The 20487-nt window shown below is 43.7% G+C and overlaps 10 protein-coding genes across 11 annotated transcripts; 4 read left to right on the forward strand and 6 right to left on the reverse strand.

The window, feature by feature from the left end:
* Positions 1-42: 42 nt before the first annotated feature.
* Hsp27 (Heat shock protein 27) lies at positions 43-2774 on the reverse strand. The gene has a single exon (XM_020961015.2). The coding sequence runs from the start codon at positions 1097-1099 to the stop codon at positions 401-403; it is 699 nt and encodes a 232-aa protein (XP_020816674.1). The 5' UTR covers positions 1100-2774; the 3' UTR covers positions 43-400.
* Positions 2775-2800: 26 nt separating this feature from the next.
* On the reverse strand, positions 2801-5953 carry Hsp23 (Heat shock protein 23). The gene has a single exon (XM_020961086.2). The coding sequence runs from the start codon at positions 3581-3583 to the stop codon at positions 3023-3025; it is 561 nt and encodes a 186-aa protein (XP_020816745.1). The 5' UTR covers positions 3584-5953; the 3' UTR covers positions 2801-3022.
* A 543-nt stretch (positions 5954-6496) lies between these two features.
* Hsp67Ba (Heat shock gene 67Ba) lies at positions 6497-8385 on the forward strand. The gene has a single exon (XM_020960992.2). It carries the CDS (start codon positions 6649-6651, stop codon positions 8086-8088), a length of 1440 nt encoding a protein of 479 aa, XP_020816651.2. The 5' UTR covers positions 6497-6648; the 3' UTR covers positions 8089-8385.
* A 752-nt stretch (positions 8386-9137) lies between these two features.
* Hsp26 (Heat shock protein 26) lies at positions 9138-10160 on the forward strand. Its single transcript, XM_020961188.2, has one exon. The coding sequence runs from the start codon at positions 9354-9356 to the stop codon at positions 9984-9986; it is 633 nt and encodes a 210-aa protein (XP_020816847.1). The 5' UTR covers positions 9138-9353; the 3' UTR covers positions 9987-10160.
* A 453-nt stretch (positions 10161-10613) lies between these two features.
* On the reverse strand, positions 10614-11508 carry LOC110190596 (heat shock protein 27). The gene has a single exon (XM_020961189.2). It carries the CDS (start codon positions 11365-11367, stop codon positions 10765-10767), a length of 603 nt encoding a protein of 200 aa, XP_020816848.2. The 5' UTR covers positions 11368-11508; the 3' UTR covers positions 10614-10764.
* Positions 11509-11950: 442 nt separating this feature from the next.
* On the reverse strand, positions 11951-13570 carry Hsp22 (Heat shock protein 22). The gene is made up of 3 exons (XM_020961198.2): positions 13368-13570; positions 12950-13304; positions 11951-12874 (listed from the first exon to the last, which is right to left on the reverse strand). Exon 3 carries the CDS (start codon positions 12851-12853, stop codon positions 12332-12334), a length of 522 nt encoding a protein of 173 aa, XP_020816857.1. The 5' UTR covers positions 12854-12874; positions 12950-13304; positions 13368-13570; the 3' UTR covers positions 11951-12331.
* Positions 13571-13616: 46 nt separating this feature from the next.
* LOC110190646 (rhodanese domain-containing protein CG4456) lies at positions 13617-14202 on the reverse strand. The gene is made up of 3 exons (XM_020961245.2): positions 14041-14202; positions 13815-13974; positions 13617-13750 (listed from the first exon to the last, which is right to left on the reverse strand). The coding sequence occupies exons 1-3, from the start codon at positions 14159-14161 to the stop codon at positions 13696-13698; spliced, it is 336 nt and encodes a 111-aa protein (XP_020816904.1). The 5' UTR covers positions 14162-14202; the 3' UTR covers positions 13617-13695.
* A 1027-nt stretch (positions 14203-15229) lies between these two features.
* On the forward strand, positions 15230-16080 carry Hsp67Bc (Heat shock gene 67Bc). Its single transcript, XM_020961247.2, has one exon. The coding sequence runs from the start codon at positions 15230-15232 to the stop codon at positions 15842-15844; it is 615 nt and encodes a 204-aa protein (XP_020816906.2). The 3' UTR covers positions 15845-16080.
* Positions 16080-17449, forward strand: Fdx1 (Adrenodoxin-like protein 1, mitochondrial Ferredoxin 1). The gene is made up of 3 exons (XM_020961010.2): positions 16080-16820; positions 16916-16967; positions 17030-17449. The coding sequence occupies exons 1-3, from the start codon at positions 16697-16699 to the stop codon at positions 17379-17381; spliced, it is 528 nt and encodes a 175-aa protein (XP_020816669.2). The 5' UTR covers positions 16080-16696; the 3' UTR covers positions 17382-17449.
* An 11-nt stretch (positions 17450-17460) lies between these two features.
* LOC110190494 (protein FAM76A) lies at positions 17461-20247 on the reverse strand. 2 transcript variants are annotated; one of them, XM_086833327.1, is made up of 6 exons: positions 20011-20241; positions 19589-19653; positions 19401-19523; positions 18956-19049; positions 18235-18651; positions 17461-18173 (listed from the first exon to the last, which is right to left on the reverse strand). In XM_086833327.1, exons 1-6 carry the CDS (start codon positions 20095-20097, stop codon positions 17754-17756), a joined length of 1206 nt encoding a protein of 401 aa, XP_086689453.1. In that variant the 5' UTR covers positions 20098-20241; the 3' UTR covers positions 17461-17753. The 2 variants fall into 2 exon arrangements, with proteins under 2 accessions (XP_086689453.1, XP_086689454.1); XM_086833328.1 differs by lacking the exon at positions 18956-19049 and having other exon boundaries at positions 20011-20247.
* Positions 20248-20487: the final 240 nt, after the last annotated feature.

The following is a 20487-nucleotide window of genomic DNA, read 5'->3' on the forward strand; positions in this document are numbered from 1 at the left end:
AAAAAGGGGAAGAATCCGAACAAAAGACAACACACAGCTGACTTTTTCTTGATCGTTTTTTATTTTATTCGGTTACAAAAAATGAAATGCAAAATTCTCCCGAGTGTTGTGCCTGTTCTTGTTACAAACAAACAAAAGAATTGATAGTTATGAATGTGGAAAATTGAATTTTCCCGTTAGCCTAATTGTACAGACTAATGTGTTGTTTTTAGATTCGTTTATGATAATTGATGTTTAAAAATCGCTTACTACTACAAATGTGATGAATTGATGTGTGTAATATTATTAATATTATGTTTTTAGTCTTGCACTCTCCGAGCAGCGCAGCAACACTCCTCCGAGTTTCTCCTCCTCCTCCTCTTCGCCAGCGAAATTCCGAGTCTCCATCTTCTTTTTTCTCTTATTTGCCTGTCTCCATCTTTTCGCCGGCGCCATTTTCAGTTTTTCCATCGGCCGCTTTTCCATCAGCTGGAGCGGCCACCTCCGGAGCCTTGACACTGAGATGGGCCGGACCTGTCTGCTGGATCTGGACGATGCGCTCGGGCTTGGACTGCTCCTTGCTGGGCGGCGGTGGGGCCTTAAGGGTGAGCACGCCATCGGACGAGACGGTGGACACCACATCGTTGGGGTCAAAGTCCTTGGGCAGCGTATATTTACGCACAAAGTGACGCTGGATCAGGCCATGCCCATCCTCGCGCTCCTCGTGCCTGCCCTCGACCACCACCGTCTTGTCGACCACCTTGACGGACAGCTCGTTGGGCTTGAACTGCGACACATCCATGCACACCTGGAAGCCATCTTTGCCCACCGCGGGCAGCAAAGCGTTCGGTCCGCCGCCCTGGGACAGCCGGCGACGTGGCACCAACTGGTGGTTCTGGCCCAGGCCGTGGTGGCCATGACCATGGAGCATTTTCTCGTACGGCAAGAAGCGGCGGCGGCCCAGGGAGCCGTGCAGCTGATGCTGCAGACGCGGGCGGTGGAAGAGATCGTGGGCGTGGACGCCGAACCCGAAGTCATCCTCCAGCAAGTGCTCCCAGTCGGTGCGGTACTCGTGCTCCAATTCGCGAGCAGCCAAGTTCAGCAGTGGAAGAATCGACATTTTTCCTTGATTTTCTTAATGTATTCTTCTGTCTAGACAATAAAGACTTTTTCTCTTTTTTTCTTTCCTCTTTTAAAGTTTCCTTCGGCGAGAGCTTAAATTTTTTTTGCGAATGCGAGCGGTCGGCTTCGACGCCGGCCTTTTATACTGACGCCGTGGCACAGAGGCGCAGTTCAATTACTTTTCAAAGGGGTTTAAAGAGGTAATGAGCTTTGATATGTGATAACTCTTTTTATCAGTGAAATTAAACTTAGAGTTGAACAAAAAAGTTAATTCCTTGCATTAAAACAATTAGAACTAAATTCCCTATTTAAATAAAATAAAATAGTTATAAACTTATTTCAAATATACTAAATATTGAGAGCGCTTAGACACCCCTTTGCTACGCCCATGTTTGGAGTTGTCGCTCACTAACACAAAGGGATTCAGCTTTTTGTCCTCTCTCACGCTCTCTGGTTGCTTCTGGCTCTTTCTGGCACAGCCGGCGTCGCTTTGCGAAAGAGAGAGGAAAGTTCTTGCATTTTCTGGCATTTTCTCTTTTGCAAAAAATATAATAAATAAATAAGGAACAGTAAATGCCCTAGTACATAATATTTATTTAAAGCGAGTTTCTCTCTTATCGAATTGTTTAATTGTTGTCTGTTCAGAGTGCAACGAAGCCTGCAGCAGTCACTGATATTTTCATGGGACAAGAAAAGGTGCATTGAACTTTCCCGTCGACTTGCCCCCTCATGTGTGCCCTTCTTTTGTTTGCTGCAAACATTTTTGCGTTTTCCTTTGCGGCTGCTTCGTGGAGTCAAGGTTTGGCGAAATATACATATGTATGTATCTATGTACATACACATACATATGTATATTTGCAGTCGGTCGCAGCTAGCTTTATTTTCTTTACACAAAAAACATTTTAATCTTAATATGTACAAATAAAACCCTCCCGAATTTTCTATAAAAGTCTAACCTCAAAAAAAGAGTTTTTGTTTTTGGTCTAGAATTTTCTATAAAGTTCCATAGCACAAAAAGATTTTTTTCATATAGAATTTTCTATTTAAAATTCTATAACTCCATAAAAGAGTTTTTGTCTTCGATCTAGAAGTTTCTATAAAATTCTATTACTCCTAAGAAGAGTTTTTTGTTACAAAAAATTATAGAAAAAGTTTAAGAACTTCCGAAAGAAGAAATACATATATAATTGTCCAAGATAAATAACTAAATCTTATTCAGAAAATTAATAAATATTAATGTCATTATTTAGTCCTATAATTTTTTTCAGTACTTTTTCAAAAATCTCTTGTATACACTGTTTTTTAACTCTAAATTTGTTTATAACATTTTCTAAATATCTTCAATAAAATTTAAAATATGTTTTAATATCACTAATGTTTTTGTTATAATGTGATTATAACTGATTTTTATCGAGAGTTATTAGGAATATTGAAAGCACCTAATAATAAAAATAAGGTTAAATTTTAATTTATAAAAATAAGCATTTTAAAGGATAAAAACCTTCCTAAAAAATAAATGTGTACATATGTATGTACATACATATTTCCCTAATTAAAATTTTTTTAAAATATTTAACAAGGTTTTTAGTTTAGAGATTGTAAAATCCTAGTCATTCCTAAAGTTAGACAACATTTTAAAAGAGTTGCGAAAGTTATCTTTAACCGATTACCCACCAATAAATAAAAACACCACGGAATATATATTTGTAAGATACATAAATATGTATTTATAATTTATTGGTATTGTTGATATTCTAGATTCTAGAATCCAATTACGGTATTATATAGTCCGAAAGGTTAAGATTACGCTGGGACACTCCCCAATGGCTAATGAGTGAGTTGGAGTGTCCCGTAACTATAGCTTATAAAACAGATTAATGACTTTGACTTTGACAATGTTTAAATGCAGTAATGATAGAGATTACTTCTCGTTGCCATTGTCCTGCTCCACCTGCTCCTTGGGATTGGTCTTGACGTTGAGGTGAGCTGGACCCACCTGCTGGATCTGGACGACGCGCTCCGTTCCCTTGTCCTCGATGGCCGGTGGCTTGGGAACGCTCACGGTGAGCACTCCATCCGAGGACAGAGTGGAGGCCACCTTGTCGGCATCATAGCCCTCAGGCAAAGCATAGCGGCGCACAAAGTGCCTGGTAATGTGGCCATGGTCATCCTCACGCTCCTCGTGCTTGCCCTCGACCAAAACGGAGTTATCCTGCACCTTGACGACCAGTTCGCTGGGCTTGAAGTGCGACACATCCATGCAGACCTGGAATCCATCCTTGCCTATCTTGGACACGGCTCCCTGAGCGCCCGACGACGAGGCCACCTGTTTCTCCAGCTGGCGCAGCTGCTGTTCCATGGGACCGACCAGACTGAAGTAGGGACTCCTCTGGCGCTGGCAGTAGTAGGGCTCATAGAAGGGCACCATCGACATGCGACCCAGATCGTCGGCAAGGCTCAATAGCAGTGGAATGTTGGCCATCTCAGATAGTTTTTTTACGTTTCTGGCTTTGAAGATTATCTGGCAATGCTCCTTTGGTAGGTATCTGTGGGTTTGTAGCTCAAGTTTTCTTTGAAACTCGTTCAAGTTTGTCTTGCAGAATTATCTTGTAAGGCTCTTTCTACTTTAATACTCTTTAAAATTGTTTAATTTTTCTCTTTAAAGATTATTGCTGGTAATCTTTTGTTTGGTTGGTTACTTTCTCCTCGCTCTTGCTAGCTGTTATCGCTTTGAGTTTTTGAATTCAACTGATGCCGGCTGAACGGGAGCGCCATCTATTTATACCACCGCCAGCTGTTGCTGTGTGCGACACCCTGCCTCTGTGTGTGTATCTGTGTGAGCTGCGAGCGGGGTATCTGTGTATCTACAAGAAGGGTCGCGAAACTTCTCGGTGGCTGAAAAGTGTATATTTTGTGAAAAGTTCTCGAATTTGCAGGAATTACGCATTATCTGCCATTGAAAGCGAGAGTATCGCTTGCGGGAAATGGGTAGAATCTTTAGGGGATTGGGCTGATGAAGCAACGTAGGCTGGTGGAGTGATAAACATGATGTTTATATACCACAAATAGGGAGTTATCTGAAAGGAAACTGACACTGGCGGATGGAGAACATTCGCGAAGCTTCGGGCATTGGGAGAAATGATTATATTGCTATTTTTACGGTCTGACATTCAATGCAATCAACTTTAATTAAGATCTACGAAATTAATGAGGGGAAAGTACTAAAGATGGATTAAGCTATAATTAAAGTCAAAGCAAATAGAGAAAATCTAGAATTTTCTGGCATTTTCTTAGCGAGTTTAAGTCTAATTTTTGTTTTAAAATAACTATTTAATAGTTTGTTAGATTTATAACACTTTTTAGAGCACAGCTTCTTGCTTAAAGACAGAACAAAATAATAAATAAAACCAAAATTTTAAGGATCTGCTTCTTTCATTAAAGTTAAAGCAAATATAGAAATTCTATAACTTTCTGGCATTTTCTCAGAGAGTTTAAGAAAGTTTTGCCTATATTTTGTTAAAATAAATACTTTTTAATATGTATTTTGATTTATACACACTTGTAAATGAATCTTAGTTTACTAAAGACATTAAAGAAAATAAAAAATTAGAAATAAAACCAAAATTTCAAAAAATTGATTCTTTTAAAATCTTATTTAGGTGGCAAATAGTGTATACTCCTACTGAATGTAAAATATATCATAGTTTACTAAAATTTTAATATATTGAAAGGGTATAAAAAGAAAAAATCATGTATTTCCTGGAAAATACTAATATAAAGTGAAATAAATAACAGTTCTTGGAACAAATTAGCATATTTAAACAATTCTGATAAATAATAAAAAGTATTTGTAATTTAGATGCTAAGAATAAACGAACTACGATCCTAAAAATTGGGAGGCTTAGGGAATACAAGTATTTAAACAAAAATAATGATAATGATCACAATTAGTATTAAATACTTTCATTCTTAAAAGAAAAGAAATGCAAGTTTAAATATTAACTAAATCAATAATTATCCTGTTACTCCTTCTCCTATCATAGCAGTAAGAAATAAACGAAAATCTTGTTTATAACATTTTCAATGATATTCCTATAAACAGATGAATAGGAATTTTCCCATCAAAGAGCTCGAATGACAGTATATTGTTTATAGAACTCGATTCGTGGCCATTATATAATCAAACTTTTTATTTATGGCCCTATTTTTTTCGTCTTCCCTCCCCTGCTTAGCCAGTCCATGTATGAAAGTACCCCAAAGTTTACACAATTCAACGCCAACGCAATGGAAGTTGTCTATTCAGAAAGGTGGACACATAATATGGACGGGGACTGCTCGATGGGATCTCTCCCTCTTAGGTATCGCTACATGCTTTGCCACTGTGAGGAATTGCACATATATATACGCAGCCATCTCTTTTGGTCTTGGGTCTCTATCCCACAAAAAGCTGAGCAACTGCAGCAAGGAGCGAGCTGGAGGGGGGTCTTCTGCTGGTGCTGCTGCTGCTGCTCCCATTAAATCCAGTCTCCATGCCACTCCACACCACTGTCTGGCCCTCGTCTGGATGTTGTTGAGCTTTTCAGCCGGTTACTTCGTCTCTGCCTGCAGCCATCAGCTGCAGCGGGGGCTATGTAAGTGCTCCCATGTATAACCATCATCCCAGCCATGTATTTGTGCCTGCTCTGCCTCTGCCTCCCAGCCCAGACGCTGACACTGCGCATGTTTACGCGACGCCGGCAGTGTGTGTGTATGTGTGTGTGGTGGTGTCTCGATGGGGCTCCAGTTATCGGGTGATAGCTTCCAGCCAGCTGTTGTTGTAGTTGCTACGCGCCGGCGACTCGGCAACCGGCACGAGACTCTCAGCTGTTCGCTCGCCGGCAATGGGAATTCAGCTGCAACACGACCACTTTACATACGGCACTCCATGTTGCATATATGTATATACATATATCTATATATACTGGGCTGGGAGATGCCATCTTTGCCGGTTAGGGAGGGGATTGGGGTCTTTTTTTCGTACATGCATATGTACATACATATGTATATCCTCCGGTTCCAAGCCGGTTTACCCTGAAGTTTGTCTGGTTTTCTGGAATAAGAGTACGAAAACGAGTACTTTCTTTGTTCTAAGCGAGTCTCCGATAAAAGAAAAGCAGGAGCAAGTAGTACTTACCTGGGAGGAGGCACTTTTCGCATCCGGGAGTATACTCCTCAGACTCCTTCGGTGAGGAGTTTCCAAGGTTTTATATTATTTTTGCAGGCTGTGAGCTTCGTCTGGGAGCTGCTGTCGCCGCTGGCCTGGAAGGTGGCGAAACTGCGACTTCCAGCCGACGTCCGATTTCCATTCAGCGCTGCACAGCAGCTTAAAAGCGTTGGCATTCAGCCATAAGGGCTCAAACGACGTCCAGTTGGAGGCCAGAACGGATCGTCCGCCGGTTGTCAGATACACAACCACTACTAATCGCAATCCCCTGTAGTTCCAGCTGAAAAAATAGAAAAAAACACAAGTGAAAAAAGTGAAAAGACTGTGCAAAAAAAAAAAAAATCATGTCTCTAATACCTTTTATACTCGATTTGGCCGAGGAGCTGCACGACTTCAATCGCAGCATGTCCATGGACGTGGACGAGGGCTTCGGAGTGTATCCAATGGACGCTTCGCCGGCGGCACACATGCAGCCGCATCCACATATTAGCCGACGAGGCGGGGCCGTCGGCGGCATTACGGGTGGGGCCATGATGTGGGTGCCCGTCAAGGGCCAGCAGCAGCACCAGCAGCAGCCGACGCAACAGCAGCATCAGGCGGCGACGCAGCGCCACCATCCGTACCGGGTGGCCGGTGCCAAGACCATCTGCTGCAATCGGTCCCTGCTGGACCTGGAAAAGGAACTCGCGGAGAAGAGCGCTGGGGCTGGAATGAACGTCGGAACTGGAACTGGAAGCGGTGCTGGAATGAATGTTGGAATCGGCATGCAGCCGAAGCCGACCAACTCCGCCTACTCCGTGCTGAACCGTAATGGCTTCCAGGTGAGCATGAACGTCAAGCAGTTCACCGCTCGTGAGCTGACCGTGAAAACCATCAATGACTGCATCGTGGTGGAGGGCCAGCACGACGAGAAGGAGGATGGACACGGCGTGATCTCGCGCCACTTCATCCGCAAGTACATGCTGCCACGGGGCTACGATCCCGCCGAGGTCCACTCCACGCTGTCCACGGATGGCATACTAACGGTAAAGGCGCCTCCGCCACCGCCACCCGTCCCCAGGCCGGGCGTGGAACGGCTAGAGCGCATGGTCGACATCCAGCAGATTTCCCATCAGCAGCAGCCGAGGGATGCGCAGCAGCAGCAAGTGCAGGCAGCAGGAGCAGCTAGTGCTCCAGCTCCCACACCCACTCCCTCGCTCTCGGTCTCTCTCGCCGAGAGCAACGGCAACGGTCCGGAGGAGACAGAGACGGAGACAGAGTCGGCGGAGGCAACTGCAGCTCCCTCTCCCTCGCTCTCTTCTGAGGCTGCTGCTACCGTCGCTGCAGTGGAAAGCACTTCTAATTCCAGTACTGATTCCACTGGCAACAATGGCGTTGACGAACCGGAGGCCATGGAAGTGGCCGGCAAGAAGGAGGAGGAAGAGGCCGTCAAAGAGGAGGAACCGATACCGGCACCCACTCCTACCCCCGCTCCCGTGGTGAGCAGCAGCGGCGGGGGCGGCGAAGAGCCAACCAAGGCCGAGGACGCTAATGCCAACGATGTGGCCGTGGCCTCAAATAACGGCAATGGAGCAGCACCCGTTGCAGATACCGCCGAAGACGTAGAGATGCCGCCGGAAGCACCAGTTGACGAGGAGAAGACGGACAAGGAGGAGAAGACCACCGCTAAGGTAGCCCTCGTCGGTGGCGAGGAACTGGCCGCCGTGGATGCTGCCATCCTGCAGGCGAAGAACCAGGGCGAGAACGGAGCCACTGCAGCCAAAGCCGAGGAATTGGCCAAGTGAAGACTGAAATAAATAAAAAAGAAAACGAAAATAATGATATAAGAAAATAATAACCTGCACGAGTATGCGTGCGTTTTACTCCATAAATGTTTCATGTTTTTTATTTTCACACACACACACGAAGCAGACTAGAAATAACGGTAAAGAGGAACTCAATTAGTAATTGATCTTGAGAAGACGAAAAAGTATGATTTCCTAAAAACATATGTGACAACAACTACAAGTATTCCAGTAAAATCTAATGACAGAAACAGAAAATACATGTACTTAACAATAAAGAGGATAAAATAAAGAAAACTTGTGTTGTTTTTGTTTTGCCGGCAAGCGCTCTCTTGCTCACACACACACAGACTTTTCAATTTGAGGTTTTGCTCTCCCTCTCTTTGGTCGCTCTCGCTCTCTTGATTCCGCTCTTCTCACACACATACGCTTTTTGGCTCTCTCGCACCTTCTCTTTCTAGATATGACTTCTCTTTCAGACGCACACTTTGGCACTTGCTGGAAGCTTCTAGAAGACCGGCCAGCGCATGATACAATTATACAAGGTAGTCTCGTCGGCAAAAGCACTCCCCTATTCATTACTCACAACAAGTGCGAGTGAGAGGAGTCTGCGTAGTAAGTGCGAGTGAAACGACAAAAGAGCTTTTAGTTTAGCCCTTAGATGGTCCATGGGGGTTAAATTGTTCATACATAGTAAAAAGAGTTGAAGTGTTTTATAACTTAATTTTTAATAGTTTGGAATTTGACATTAATCTTTGTTTTTGTTTTTGTAAAGCTATTTTTTTGTTTAAATTCTTAATTTTAAAATATATCCGAATCTTAAAGTAAAATTTTTTTATATCTAAATTAATGTTTATGTTCTTAGCAGAACGACATCGCACACAAGGGTTAAAAGTAACAAAAAAAATCGTCCGCACACAACCTTTCTGTTTGACAAACACGAACGCACTGAAAATAAGCCGAACGGTTAGGCAGCCGACGAGACTACCTTGTATAATTGTATCATGGGCCAGCGGGTATAAAAGGCAGCCGCAAGCTTCGAAGAGCACGTATTCAATTTTCGAAAACCAAAGCGTTATCAACTCCAAACGTTTACAAGCAACGAGGCAACTTAGCCAGCTTCCAATTTAAAAAACATTCAGGAAGTGAAACAGCAAGCCAACAAAGTTCAATCAACCTAACCTCAGAAAAAAGGAAAGGGAAAACCAAAGAAGAATAAAAACTCACTTCAACCTAACCTAAAAAGAAGAAAACTAGAGAAGAAAATGGCGCTTTCGACACTTCTTTCGCTGGTGGATGAACTCCAGGAGCCACGCATCCCCATCTACGAATTTGGCGTGGGCATGAACCCGCACTCTCGCCTCCTCCAGCCATTCTCAAGCGTGACTCCTAATCGCCGCATGATCAACGGCTGTCCCTGTGCCTCGCCCATATGTCCCGCTTCGCCCGCCGGCCAGGTGATGGCTCTGCGCCGCGAGATGGCCAAGGGCAACGACATCCAGTGGCCGGCCGCCCCTCAGGTGGGCAAGGACGGCTTCCAGGTGTGCATGGACGTGGCCCAGTTCAAGCCCAGTGAGCTCAACGTCAAGGTCGTGGACAACTCCATTCTGGTCGAGGGCAAGCACGAGGAGCGCCAGGATGACCATGGCCACATCATGCGCCACTTTGTGCGCCGCTACAAGGTGCCCGAGGGCTATAAGCCGGAGCAGGTCGTGTCGCAGCTCTCTTCGGATGGCGTCCTCACCGTCAGCATCCCCAAGCCGCAGGCCATCGAGGATAAGACCAAGGAGCGTGTCATCCAGATCCAGCAGGTGGGACCGGCTCATCTTAACATCAAGGCTAACACCACCGAGGAGAAGGGCAAGGAGAACGGCTCAGCCAATGGCAACGCCAAGTAAAGGAGATCATTGTTGACACCATCACAAATATTTGATTCCCAGCAGAAGTTACCCCCATCATTCCCCATCAAACTGTATCTGTTCCTAATTTATTGCCTGGCATGCCCTAATGAGCTAAAGACTTGAGAATTAATTTATTTAAATATATTGTTCACCTGGCGTGGCAAATGTAAATTGATAGTTGTGTTTTTAATCTTTAAAATTAAGGGAGTTTAGCCCAAAAAAGTAGAGGTTCCTATTATGTTGTCTTGTTGATAAGTAGGGAGTTATTTCTTTCTTTATATTAATTTAATTTTCTTTATTATTTTTAAAGACTTCAGGAGTAAATTGATATATTTATGAACTTTTGTAAACGTACTTTAATCTTGAATTGTTTCTTGTTTAAATTCAATGTTAACCTTGTATTAAAGGTAATGTTGATTCAATCCATTTATAGTTTCTAGCAGATTTACTTTGATGAACCATAAATAACGATATGCCCCATTTCGTTCCATTAATTATAATTTATCTAATGAGGAGATATGTAAATATTTTTCCCACTTATAACATTGACGCCTGCATTTGGGCGCGACGAGATATATTCACATAGGAACCCAACGGGCCGATCCTCCCTGTTTATACCAAATATTTATTGCGCATTTTATACTATATTTTACCTACACTCGTACTTGTACATTTTGTATTTTTATTTATGTTTGAATCCAATTCAAATGTTCGGCTGCTGTCCGAAAATAGTTAACCTTGGGACGCCGTTTCTTGCGGGGATCGATCCAACGATCTACTTCCAGGGCAGGGCCAGCTTACCGGTCTCATGGACACGGACCAGGCGTTCCCCGGGGGAATAGTACTTGGCCGGTGGTGGTGGCGGTGCCTTAATGGTAAGGATTCCATCACTGGATATGTCCGAGATCACCTCATTGGCATTGTAGCCGCGTGGCAGGAGATACTTGCGCACAAAGTGCCGCTCCACCATACCATTGGAGCCTTCGTTCCTTCGATTGTGATTGCCCTGGACAATGATGTAGTCATCGTTGGTCTTCACCACGATTTCGTGGGGATGGAACTGCCGCACATCGATGTCAATCCGGAAACCCTTCTCGTCCACATGCACTCGCTCACCGGAGTAGTAATTGTCCCACCGCATGGGATAGGACCACTCGTAGGGCGTCGACTGGATCAACTGGTTGCGCACCCGCCGCGACACTAGCTCATCCAGGGGCCGGAGCAGGTCACTCCGGCTGCTGTGACTGGCTGGCCACCAGACCCGTGGATCGTCCCACAGATAGGGATACAGCTGGAAGTCGTATGGTGGCTGATAGAGTGGACGGGGACGGTCTAATTCGCGCGATAGATCGCGATATGTGGTGGGCACTAGTGACATTTCTGGCCGGGATTAAGGCTGCGATTCGTTTGCTAGCGAGTCCGAAATTCTTATAAAATTTGTCGCCGCCGCTGTCAGCTCTTTTATAGATGACCAACTGCCCTCGGACGGCGGCGATGCGGATGGCACAGACGACGAGGATGACTCATCCGGACGAGGTGCATCGGGGCGGAATCGAAACGAATCAACGGATCGGTCAAGTGCAGTGGCAAAGGCGAGGCCAACGACGATATTGTATGGGTAGTTGGACTCGCGTCAAGTGGCTACGTCACGGCGTCCAAGGAAGGAAGCGGAAGAGGTAGCAGCTGGGGCCAAGGTGCCATTTGAAAATGCATAAAAACGAAAGTGCATATTTAATTTGTTTTTATTATGAGTATTTTCCCAGGTTGAAAAACCTGCTGTTCGCTTTACTTTCTCATATTTTTGGTAATTGTATTTTGTACACAATTTAATTTATAGTCTTTTTTAGAGATATTGGTAGAACACTTTATCGAGACCTCAATATTTTTTATTTTATTAGGATAGGATTTTTGGGTAGGATAAGGATTTTACGGTTTCCCGAGTTCAGTAATTAATCCAAATATTCTGTTCAGGAATAGTTATTATATAATAATTTATTGTTTCTATTTATAAACTACATAATAAGAGTTAACTGTTCTAAAAAGATCAATTTGTTTTAAAAGAAAATATATTTTAAAATAAAATAATTATTTAACTTGAGTTCATTGTATCAGGGATTACACAAAACAAGCTAAATATTTTCAAAACAATTTTTGAGCTACCCAAAATTAAGCTGTCTTTAAGGATACATTTAAAAATAGATACTTTGCAAATCTTTTTGTAGTACTTAGAATTTTAATTTTAAATCTATTCGTATATCTTCGATGAATTTGGAATAAATTAGCACAATAGGGTTCACTAGCAATGGTTACAAGTCAGTCAAAACACAACCTCCAGCTCCAGCTCACTTCTCAATGGCCTCTTCGGCTTTTCCAGTGTTTGTCTGGGCCGGTTCTCCAGTCTTCTCAATGGGGACCACACGCTCCTTGAGTGCCTCCTGCACCGCCGGCGGATTGGGCACATTGATGGTTAGGACTCCATCGCTGCTCAAGCTGGACGTAACCTTGTCGGCCTCGTAACCCTCCGGGAGAACGAAGCGTCGGAGGAAGTGCCTGGAACTGTAGCCTCCATGTTCGCCCTCTTGCTGCTCCGACTTGCCCTCCACCAGAACCACGCTCTCGTCCAGCACCTTGACGTTCAGTTCGCCGTAATCCTTGACGTCCAGGGTGACTTTGTACCCATCCTTGGTGACAGTGGCCGGCGGAGCAAACTCCTGCTCCTGCCAGCGGGCGATTTGCTGCCAGTTTCGAGGCAGGGCCACGCTCCATACGGGCGGCTCGTGGAAGAAGGCATGGAAGGGCGAGGTGAGGCGGGGCATCCGGGACATCTCCTCGGCCATGCGGAAAAGCATTGGCAGGGAACGCATGGTGATTTTAGTTATATATACCTGTTGGATAAAATACATATATTATAATATTAAAAGTCTGATTTAAACTGAAAAGAAATAGTTATTTTGACTTACCTTTTAGTTTTTAATATATATTTAACCTTTTTCCCTTTTTTCTTAGGTTTAGTTTGACTTTGCAATATTCTGTTTTTCTGTTGCAATATTTAATATTTTTATTCTTTAAAATTTTGTATTAGATTGATGAAATTGTAGCTTAATTGGTTTGCTTTTAGCGACTTGTCTGCTGTTTTGAATTTTTTGAATTGAGAGAGCGGCGCTTGGTTGCCCGCTATTTATACCGTTCCGTACAGAGAGAGAAGCAACTGGCTCTCTCTCGAACTTTCTTTGCCCTTAGCTGATGCAATTTTCCACTTCGTCTGAAATCGGGCAATGGCATTTATCTTGGGGTTGCGGGTATAACTATATCTGGCTTTTATAGAATATGTATAGAAATTGGTAGAACTTTCGCGCACTCTCAGTTTGTTTTATTTACATTTTTTGTTTGCTTGTTCAGTTACGTTTTCTCTTTCTCTTTAGCACCTTCGGGCAGGTCAGTATTTTTTATGGCGACGAAGAGAGCGCTTTAGATAAGAAAGCTTGTGAGGGGAAGCGAGAAAGCTAGAGCTAGTGGGGAGAGTGTCTGGCTGCGATAAGTGTGTGTGTGTTAATGTCTCTGTATTGTTAACCAGAGGCGTACTTAAGGGGTTTAAATAGAAAATAAATGAAGAAAGCTTTAAAGTAAGTTTAAAAGTATTTATTTTTTCCATTACACATTTCGTATTTGATTATTGATGATCATATTATAATTCCAAATTGAACTTTTATAGACCCTGCTTTTGGGCCCATTCGTTCCAAGAGCCCTTGTAGATCACCACGCTATTAATTATTAATAATTAATTTAATTTATAATATCAATCATAATATTTAGTGAAAAACTCACTTGGAAAATCCCTGACCCTTGGCAATTTTCTCTGCCTCCAAGACACGATTTCCCGACTTACAGGAGAATATGATCTTTGATCCTTTTTCGGGCTTAGTTCTTCCATATTTACTCTTGAAGGCAGCTCCATCCAAGTTCAAAGCCTTCTCCAGTTCATCCACTTAAAAAAAAAGAAAACGAAATGTTACTAAATTAATTTATTGAATATAAATAAATGGGTATTTACGGGGTATATTAATGCTGGCTGGAATCTGGCCCGTCTGCCTCAGCTCATCCGGTCGCCGGACATCGATCAGATAGACTTCAGGATGGTTGGGCACATCCTTAACCTGCTCGTAGGTGGCCATTGTGGATGTCGATATGTTATAAAACGACGTTAACCTGATTCGAAAGCCAAATCACAACTGACTTGCCGGCCGGTTCCAGCAGATACATTTATGTGGCTCGGGTTTTCGGGTTTGTTTGCTCCTCCACCTCCGGCGGCTTATCGCATTCTGATTTTTGTGGTGTCGCCTTGTTTGCTCTGTCAGTTTCCTCGACGCCGGCGCTGGAGAATCCGCTAATTGTCCGCTGGATGAGGCGCCAGGTTGAGGCGGGAGAGAGGAGCCCTCCGATCAGATTTCACTTTGAATTTTAAATAAGAATTGCCAGACAAAGCTTGCTATATGCTCCACAGGTGGGCAATCCTAACATGAGTTTAAAATACTTCAAGATCTAACTTATTTATTTAATTTAAAAAAACCTAATCTTCTTGTTTTACGATTTAAATACATTTTTGGAACGAAGCCTTTTTAATAAACCTATGTACAAATGTTTTAAAAACCATTTAAAATATGTAAATTAAAATATACTTCTAAGCATCTAAAACGAAAAGATTTCTATACGGTTCAATATTTAATATATAACTATATAACTTATAAAATAATCGATTAAAATGTTTTGTAAATAAGAAAGACATATATTTTTCCAGTTTACAAATAACAATTAAGTTTTATATATAAGACTCTCCACTGTCTTCGCAAAACAGATCAAATTCGAATGTTGTCTGCGGTTTAACCAGCGGCGCACATCTTCCAAAGCTTCGCCACCAGAAGGTTCCCAAATGTCGCCCCAGAATCATCCATCCAACCCAGTTGTCCCCATTCCACTTTGCTGCTCCAGAAAAGCTTACTTCGTGGGGGAAAGCTCTCTCAGAACGGAGTCAGTGGTCTATAAAAGGGTGAAGCCAGTCAGTGGAACTCCACATTCGAGTTTGGAAAAGTCAAGGTGAAAGTGCAGTTAAGACAGTGAAACCTCCTCCATCCTCCTCGCTGGCAAATCAACCCCTGGACTAAGGTTTTTTTGAAAAGGAAAGCAGGTCGTCGGTTCATCGAACTTCCGCCAGATACAGAATACAGAAAGAAGGCTCGGGAAAAATGCCAGATATTCCGTTCGTCTTGAACCTGGACTCCCCGGACTCCATGTACTATGGGCACGACATGTTCCCCAATCGTCTGTACCGGCGGCTCCATTCGCGGCAGCATCATGACCTGGATCTGCACACGCTGGGACTGATTGCCCGGATGGGTGCCCATGCCCATCATTTGGTCGCCAAGAAACGGAGCGGGGAGCTAGCCACTCTGGGCGGGAGTGGTGCCCGGGACAAGCAGGGCAACTTTGAGGTCCACCTGGATGTGGGTTTGTTCCAGCCGGAAGAGCTAACCGTTAAGCTGGTCAACGATTTCATCGTGGTCGAGGGCAAGCATGAGGAGCGGGAGGATGAGCATGGTCATGTGTCTCGACACTTTATCCGTCGGTATCCGCTGCCCAAGGAGTTTGATGCGGATGCCATTGCCTCCACCTTGACGGATGATGGAGTGCTCAATATAACGGTGCCTCCACTGGCCGCCAAGGAGGAGCCAAAGGAGCGGCTGATTCCCATTAAGCATGTGGGTCCTTCGGATCTCTTCCAGAACGGCAACGGGCACAAGGAGTCAGGAGCTTCACCAGCTTCCGCTTCAGCATCAGCTGCCGCTTCGGAGGCCAAGTGAATCTTAAATTAAAAAGTATCCTAGACATCCCAAATATGCAGAATTTGCAGCCCAGTGATTCCCCAAGACTCTCGTTTATCGTTGCACTAAAAAAAGTCACGAAATTACGCACAACATCGTACAATATATTTATTCATTTATTTATTAGCCTAATTAATTAAAATTTTAAATGTCCAATTCAATTTTAAGACTTATCGAAATCAAGTATTAATAAAGGAATATGAATGTCTCAGTAAGTTTAAGGGTATATGATTTAATTAAGGGGAAGATTTAATGGCTATTTGAAGGATTAAACTATTATGTTTTGTTTAACTAAAATGATTTCATTTATACACTTTCCTAATACGTTAGATAACATCACAAATTTCAGTCTAAAATGTTAAAATTTCTTTCTAAAATGGTACATGACATATGTTTAATACTGTTGCTTCCCTGTATTCAATTATCCGGGCATCCCAAGCTTTGCATATTTAAAAGGTCCCCAGATGTCAATCATACTTAGGAGAGCTTAGCTTTAGCCTTTTCTCAGAGGAAAAAAACCAACTTTTTGAAATTTAAATGAAAGCCCGCCAGAAGCATAGCTTTCGATAGCTTTTTTAAGGGCTGGGATATTGCACCTGAAGAATTTTGATATCGATAGCTTTCAGTCACTGTCTCCAAAAAAACACAACAAAGTTAAACTTTTGAATGAATAAAATAACATAAAAAAACAATAAAAACGAAACTATAATTTAATGGCAATAGATAATTTAAACTTTTTCCTGCTTTATAATTTATAATTTGACTGTAATCAGTGATAACTCGTGACCCATATGTTCCATCTCTATAAAGACACTCTGTAACCTCAAAAACATGATTTGTTTACTTCTACGGCGGTCCGGATTTCTTAATTCCTGCAAATTAATTAGTAAACAGATTGCCAAGCCCGCGTTAAACACACCTGCTATCAATGCACACCTGCTGCATACCAGCATACGTGAGTATGGGATGGGATGAGCCGGCGGAATAGTGGAATCACTGGTGATTATTGTTCTAAGCGGAAAATACCCATTGATATTATGAAATTCACAGCGCGGCGGCATGGCGAGTACGAGTGGCAGGATCCCAAGTCTCCCGAGGAAATGTGAGTTACCTAAGAGCCACCAAAATACTCAACAAGTAACTAAAGAATCCCCTAAAACCCAGTGTAAACATCACTTATGTGGACAAGGACGGAAAACGCACCAAGGTCCAGGGCAAGGTGGGCGACAATGTCTTGTACTTGGCCCATCGCCACGGTATCGAGATGGAGGGCGCCTGCGAGGCCTCATTGGCCTGCACCACCTGCCATGTGTATGTGCATCATGACTTCCTGCAAAAGCTGAACGAGGCCGAGGAGAAGGAAGACGATCTGCTGGACATGGCACCGTTCCTGCGCGAAAACTCCCGCCTCGGCTGCCAGATACTGCTCGACAAGAGCATGGAGGGCATGGAACTGGAGCTGCCCAAGGCCACCAGGAACTTTTACGTGGACGGGCACAAGCCCAAGCCGCACTAGCTGAGCTCGCAAGTCATTATTGTTACACCCTTAGTAGTAGTAAATATATACGACTGTTGAAATACCAACTACAGTTTGATTTTTATCTTTCCCAACTCTTATATATTTCTTAAGATGTAAACAATGCTTGTTCTTGGTTTCTATGTTGTTCTCCATCGTTGAATTAAACTAAAGAAGAATTCGTTAAGTTGAGCCTATCAAATTACATTTTCTAAACTGATGACATTTGGAAGAAGGATAAAGGAAGGAGGAGGAGGGAGTGACATAAAGAGTGATATGAAACAATATTATAAACTATATTACAGTTAAAGCAAAAGTACAAAAATATAAATTTGTGTAGCGAAAAACTAGGCGGAGCAGAAACAGCCCCTCTCAGTTGGACGACGGCGTGGGGCTGCTGGAGGCGGAACGCGAACGTACACTGGCCCGATCCTCTGGCTCACTGCGCTCCTCGTCGCGATCGCGACTCTTCTCATCCTTATCCAGGTCGGCCGGCTCCGAAGGTGACTGCTTGATCTGCTGCTTCTCTGCCGGTACTGGTACCGCCGCCAGTAACTCCTCCTTGGGTGAAAGATTCTCCCGCTTGATGGCCTCCTTCTCCGCCTTGCTGAGCCCTGTGCTGCCGCTGCCCTTGCCTTTGCTGCTCTTCTTCAGCGTGGCTAGGTCCTTGAGCAGACTGGAGATCTTTCGGTTCAGGTTATCCACCTTCATGTCATGTAGACGCTCCACCTCCTTCAGGCGGTTGCGCATATCGTTCTCCTTCTCAAAGTTCTTCCCCTTCAATTCGGTTAGCTGGAAGAAGAGTTAGATTAAACAATTGCCAACATGATTGAACATGTTTATGGTCACCCACCTGCTTGTCCTTCTCCAGCAGTTCCTTGTCTTTTTGATTCAAACGCTTCTCCAGACTGGCAATGCGTTCCTTTAGGTATGTGATTGCCACCACATGATCCGACGAATTGGTGTCCACGGTGATGGCAGCGGGTGCTGCGATGGTACCATTTCCACCATTACCGCGTGATATCTTGTCGGGCAAATCCAAGCCGGCACCGCTAACTGCATTCACACCGGAGCCACTGTTGCCGCTGCCGCTCTTGCCCAGCTCGCTGCGCGACGGCTTCTTGGCCGCTGAGCTGTTGTCTCTGTGCGAGGATGAGGTTTTCTCGTGCGGTCGCTTTTTCGACATCGGTATTCGGCCATCCTGTTGGGCCTTCAGCAGGGCACGCTTGTAGGCGCAGGTACACAGCCAGCAAAGCAGTTTGCCATTGACCTTCAGGAGAGAAAAGAAGGTAGAAAATACATTGTATGGTTAGTTTGGGTTACACAGAAAAAGGCTTAGGTGGTAATCTGGTCTCTTATGAACGCAAGTACATGATTCTGGGAATCTCACGCGATCTATATCGTAGGGTGTATCTGCAGGGGTACAGTTGACCAACCCACAACAAGTTTCTACATTTATTCGACTTAATTTTAGGGTTTTTTCTTTCAAGCTATTTAACATTAAGGGTGGCTGGCATGCTGGTTGTGCGCTTCCTTCGGCGGCTGCTCTTTGCGTGTATACTTTTGAAGCTGACCTTTTTGTTCTCATCCCGCCTGTCAAAGGCCGATCGCAGCTTGCATTCATCGCACTGCACCGGCGGTCCATACTTCGCCTCGTAGCTGGCGCATCTACATACGGATCGGCAAGTAAGACACAGTGCGAGTTTTGTGGGGTATTCGTAATCGGTTTTCGGGGTTTTGGTTTTGCCAGGCACAAAAAAAGAGAAGAAGAAAAATGTTTTGCGTTCATAAGAGACGTTGTTGTTGATTTCCTGGAAAATGGTTAGGTTTTTTTTTGGGGGAGGGAGCAAGGACTTAAAGGGGGCCAAGTACTTTGAAGGCACAATTACGGGTAATATAAAGGTAATACATATACATAGGTTCCTTAGAAGCTCCTGCGCATATTGTGCATTCAAGTTACACGCTCTACTAAACGAGATCTTGGTATTGGTCATGGTCTTGCTCTTGGTTTGAACTTACCGCATGCACTTGGAGCTGCCAAAGGCGGCCACAATCTTGCAGCACTCGCAGGGACTGGGCTTGCCGTACTTCCCCAGATAGTGTTCGCACTTCTTGCAGGCACTCTGTGATTTGTTGCTGTTGCTGTTGCTGTGGAACACGGTATAGTTCATATATATATAGAGGCTATATGTTCGGCTTTTACTTACGTGGCGGGTTGGAACTCCGAGCGGCAGTAAGTACATTTAACAACTGAGGTAGATCCACGGCAGAGCTGGGGAAATTAATCATGGTTAGATCTTCTGTTCTTGTTTATTTCTTCTAGCTTGTTTGCTGTGCGTTTGTTTTTGTTTAAAGGTTCCAAAAGACGCGACGCGACGGCTGCCGCCACTGCCCTGCTTCTTCTTCTTGCAACCGTGCATTTTCACCCGATTTGCGCAGCAAGTTTTTCGCACAGCAGCAGCGCCGCGTCATTTAGATATGTATTTCGTTCGTCAGGGAATTGTACAAACAAACAAACACACACAAACAGCCAGCCAACGAGCAGAGATATTGAGTTTTGTTTGTCGGCGTTCTTTTATCGTTTCAAGTGGTTTTTTCGCTTTCGCATTTTTTGCTGCTGCCTTTTCACCTTGCATAGCTGCTGACCGGAGGAGAGCTCCTCGTACGGATGGCGCGAGAAACACTTGGAGCAGGCGAATAATACTTTAGCACTCATTCTGTGGTCTGTTATTTGTGTGTCGCGTTTTGTTGGCTTTTGTGCTGGTCCTTACAAAAAAACTTTAAATAAAATGGTTCTTTTGAGAGTGACCGTGGAGATTGCAAGAAAACACCAAAAGTGCAAAAGAGAAATCTGGAAAAGGCTACTTTGTCAAATTGCCGCGGGGTTGAAAACTTTGCTAAGCAATAGCGAAATCGATTGTGATCAAAAACGTAATGCTATACGTAAATGGATATGAACATGTTATATGTTTAAGTCAATAATATTTATATACCACAATGTGCACCAGTATAATAATATATGTATATATGAATACATTTAAATTGTAAGTTCAAAATTTGTAAAATAAAGGGGTAATTTTTAAAAGTTTACTATCGGTGCCAGATC

Source organism: Drosophila serrata, unplaced genomic scaffold (genome assembly GCF_035046125.1).
Source record: "Drosophila serrata isolate PLE 108 unplaced genomic scaffold, ASM3504612v1 contig_272, whole genome shotgun sequence".
NCBI lineage: Eukaryota > Metazoa > Arthropoda > Insecta > Diptera > Drosophilidae > Drosophila > Drosophila serrata.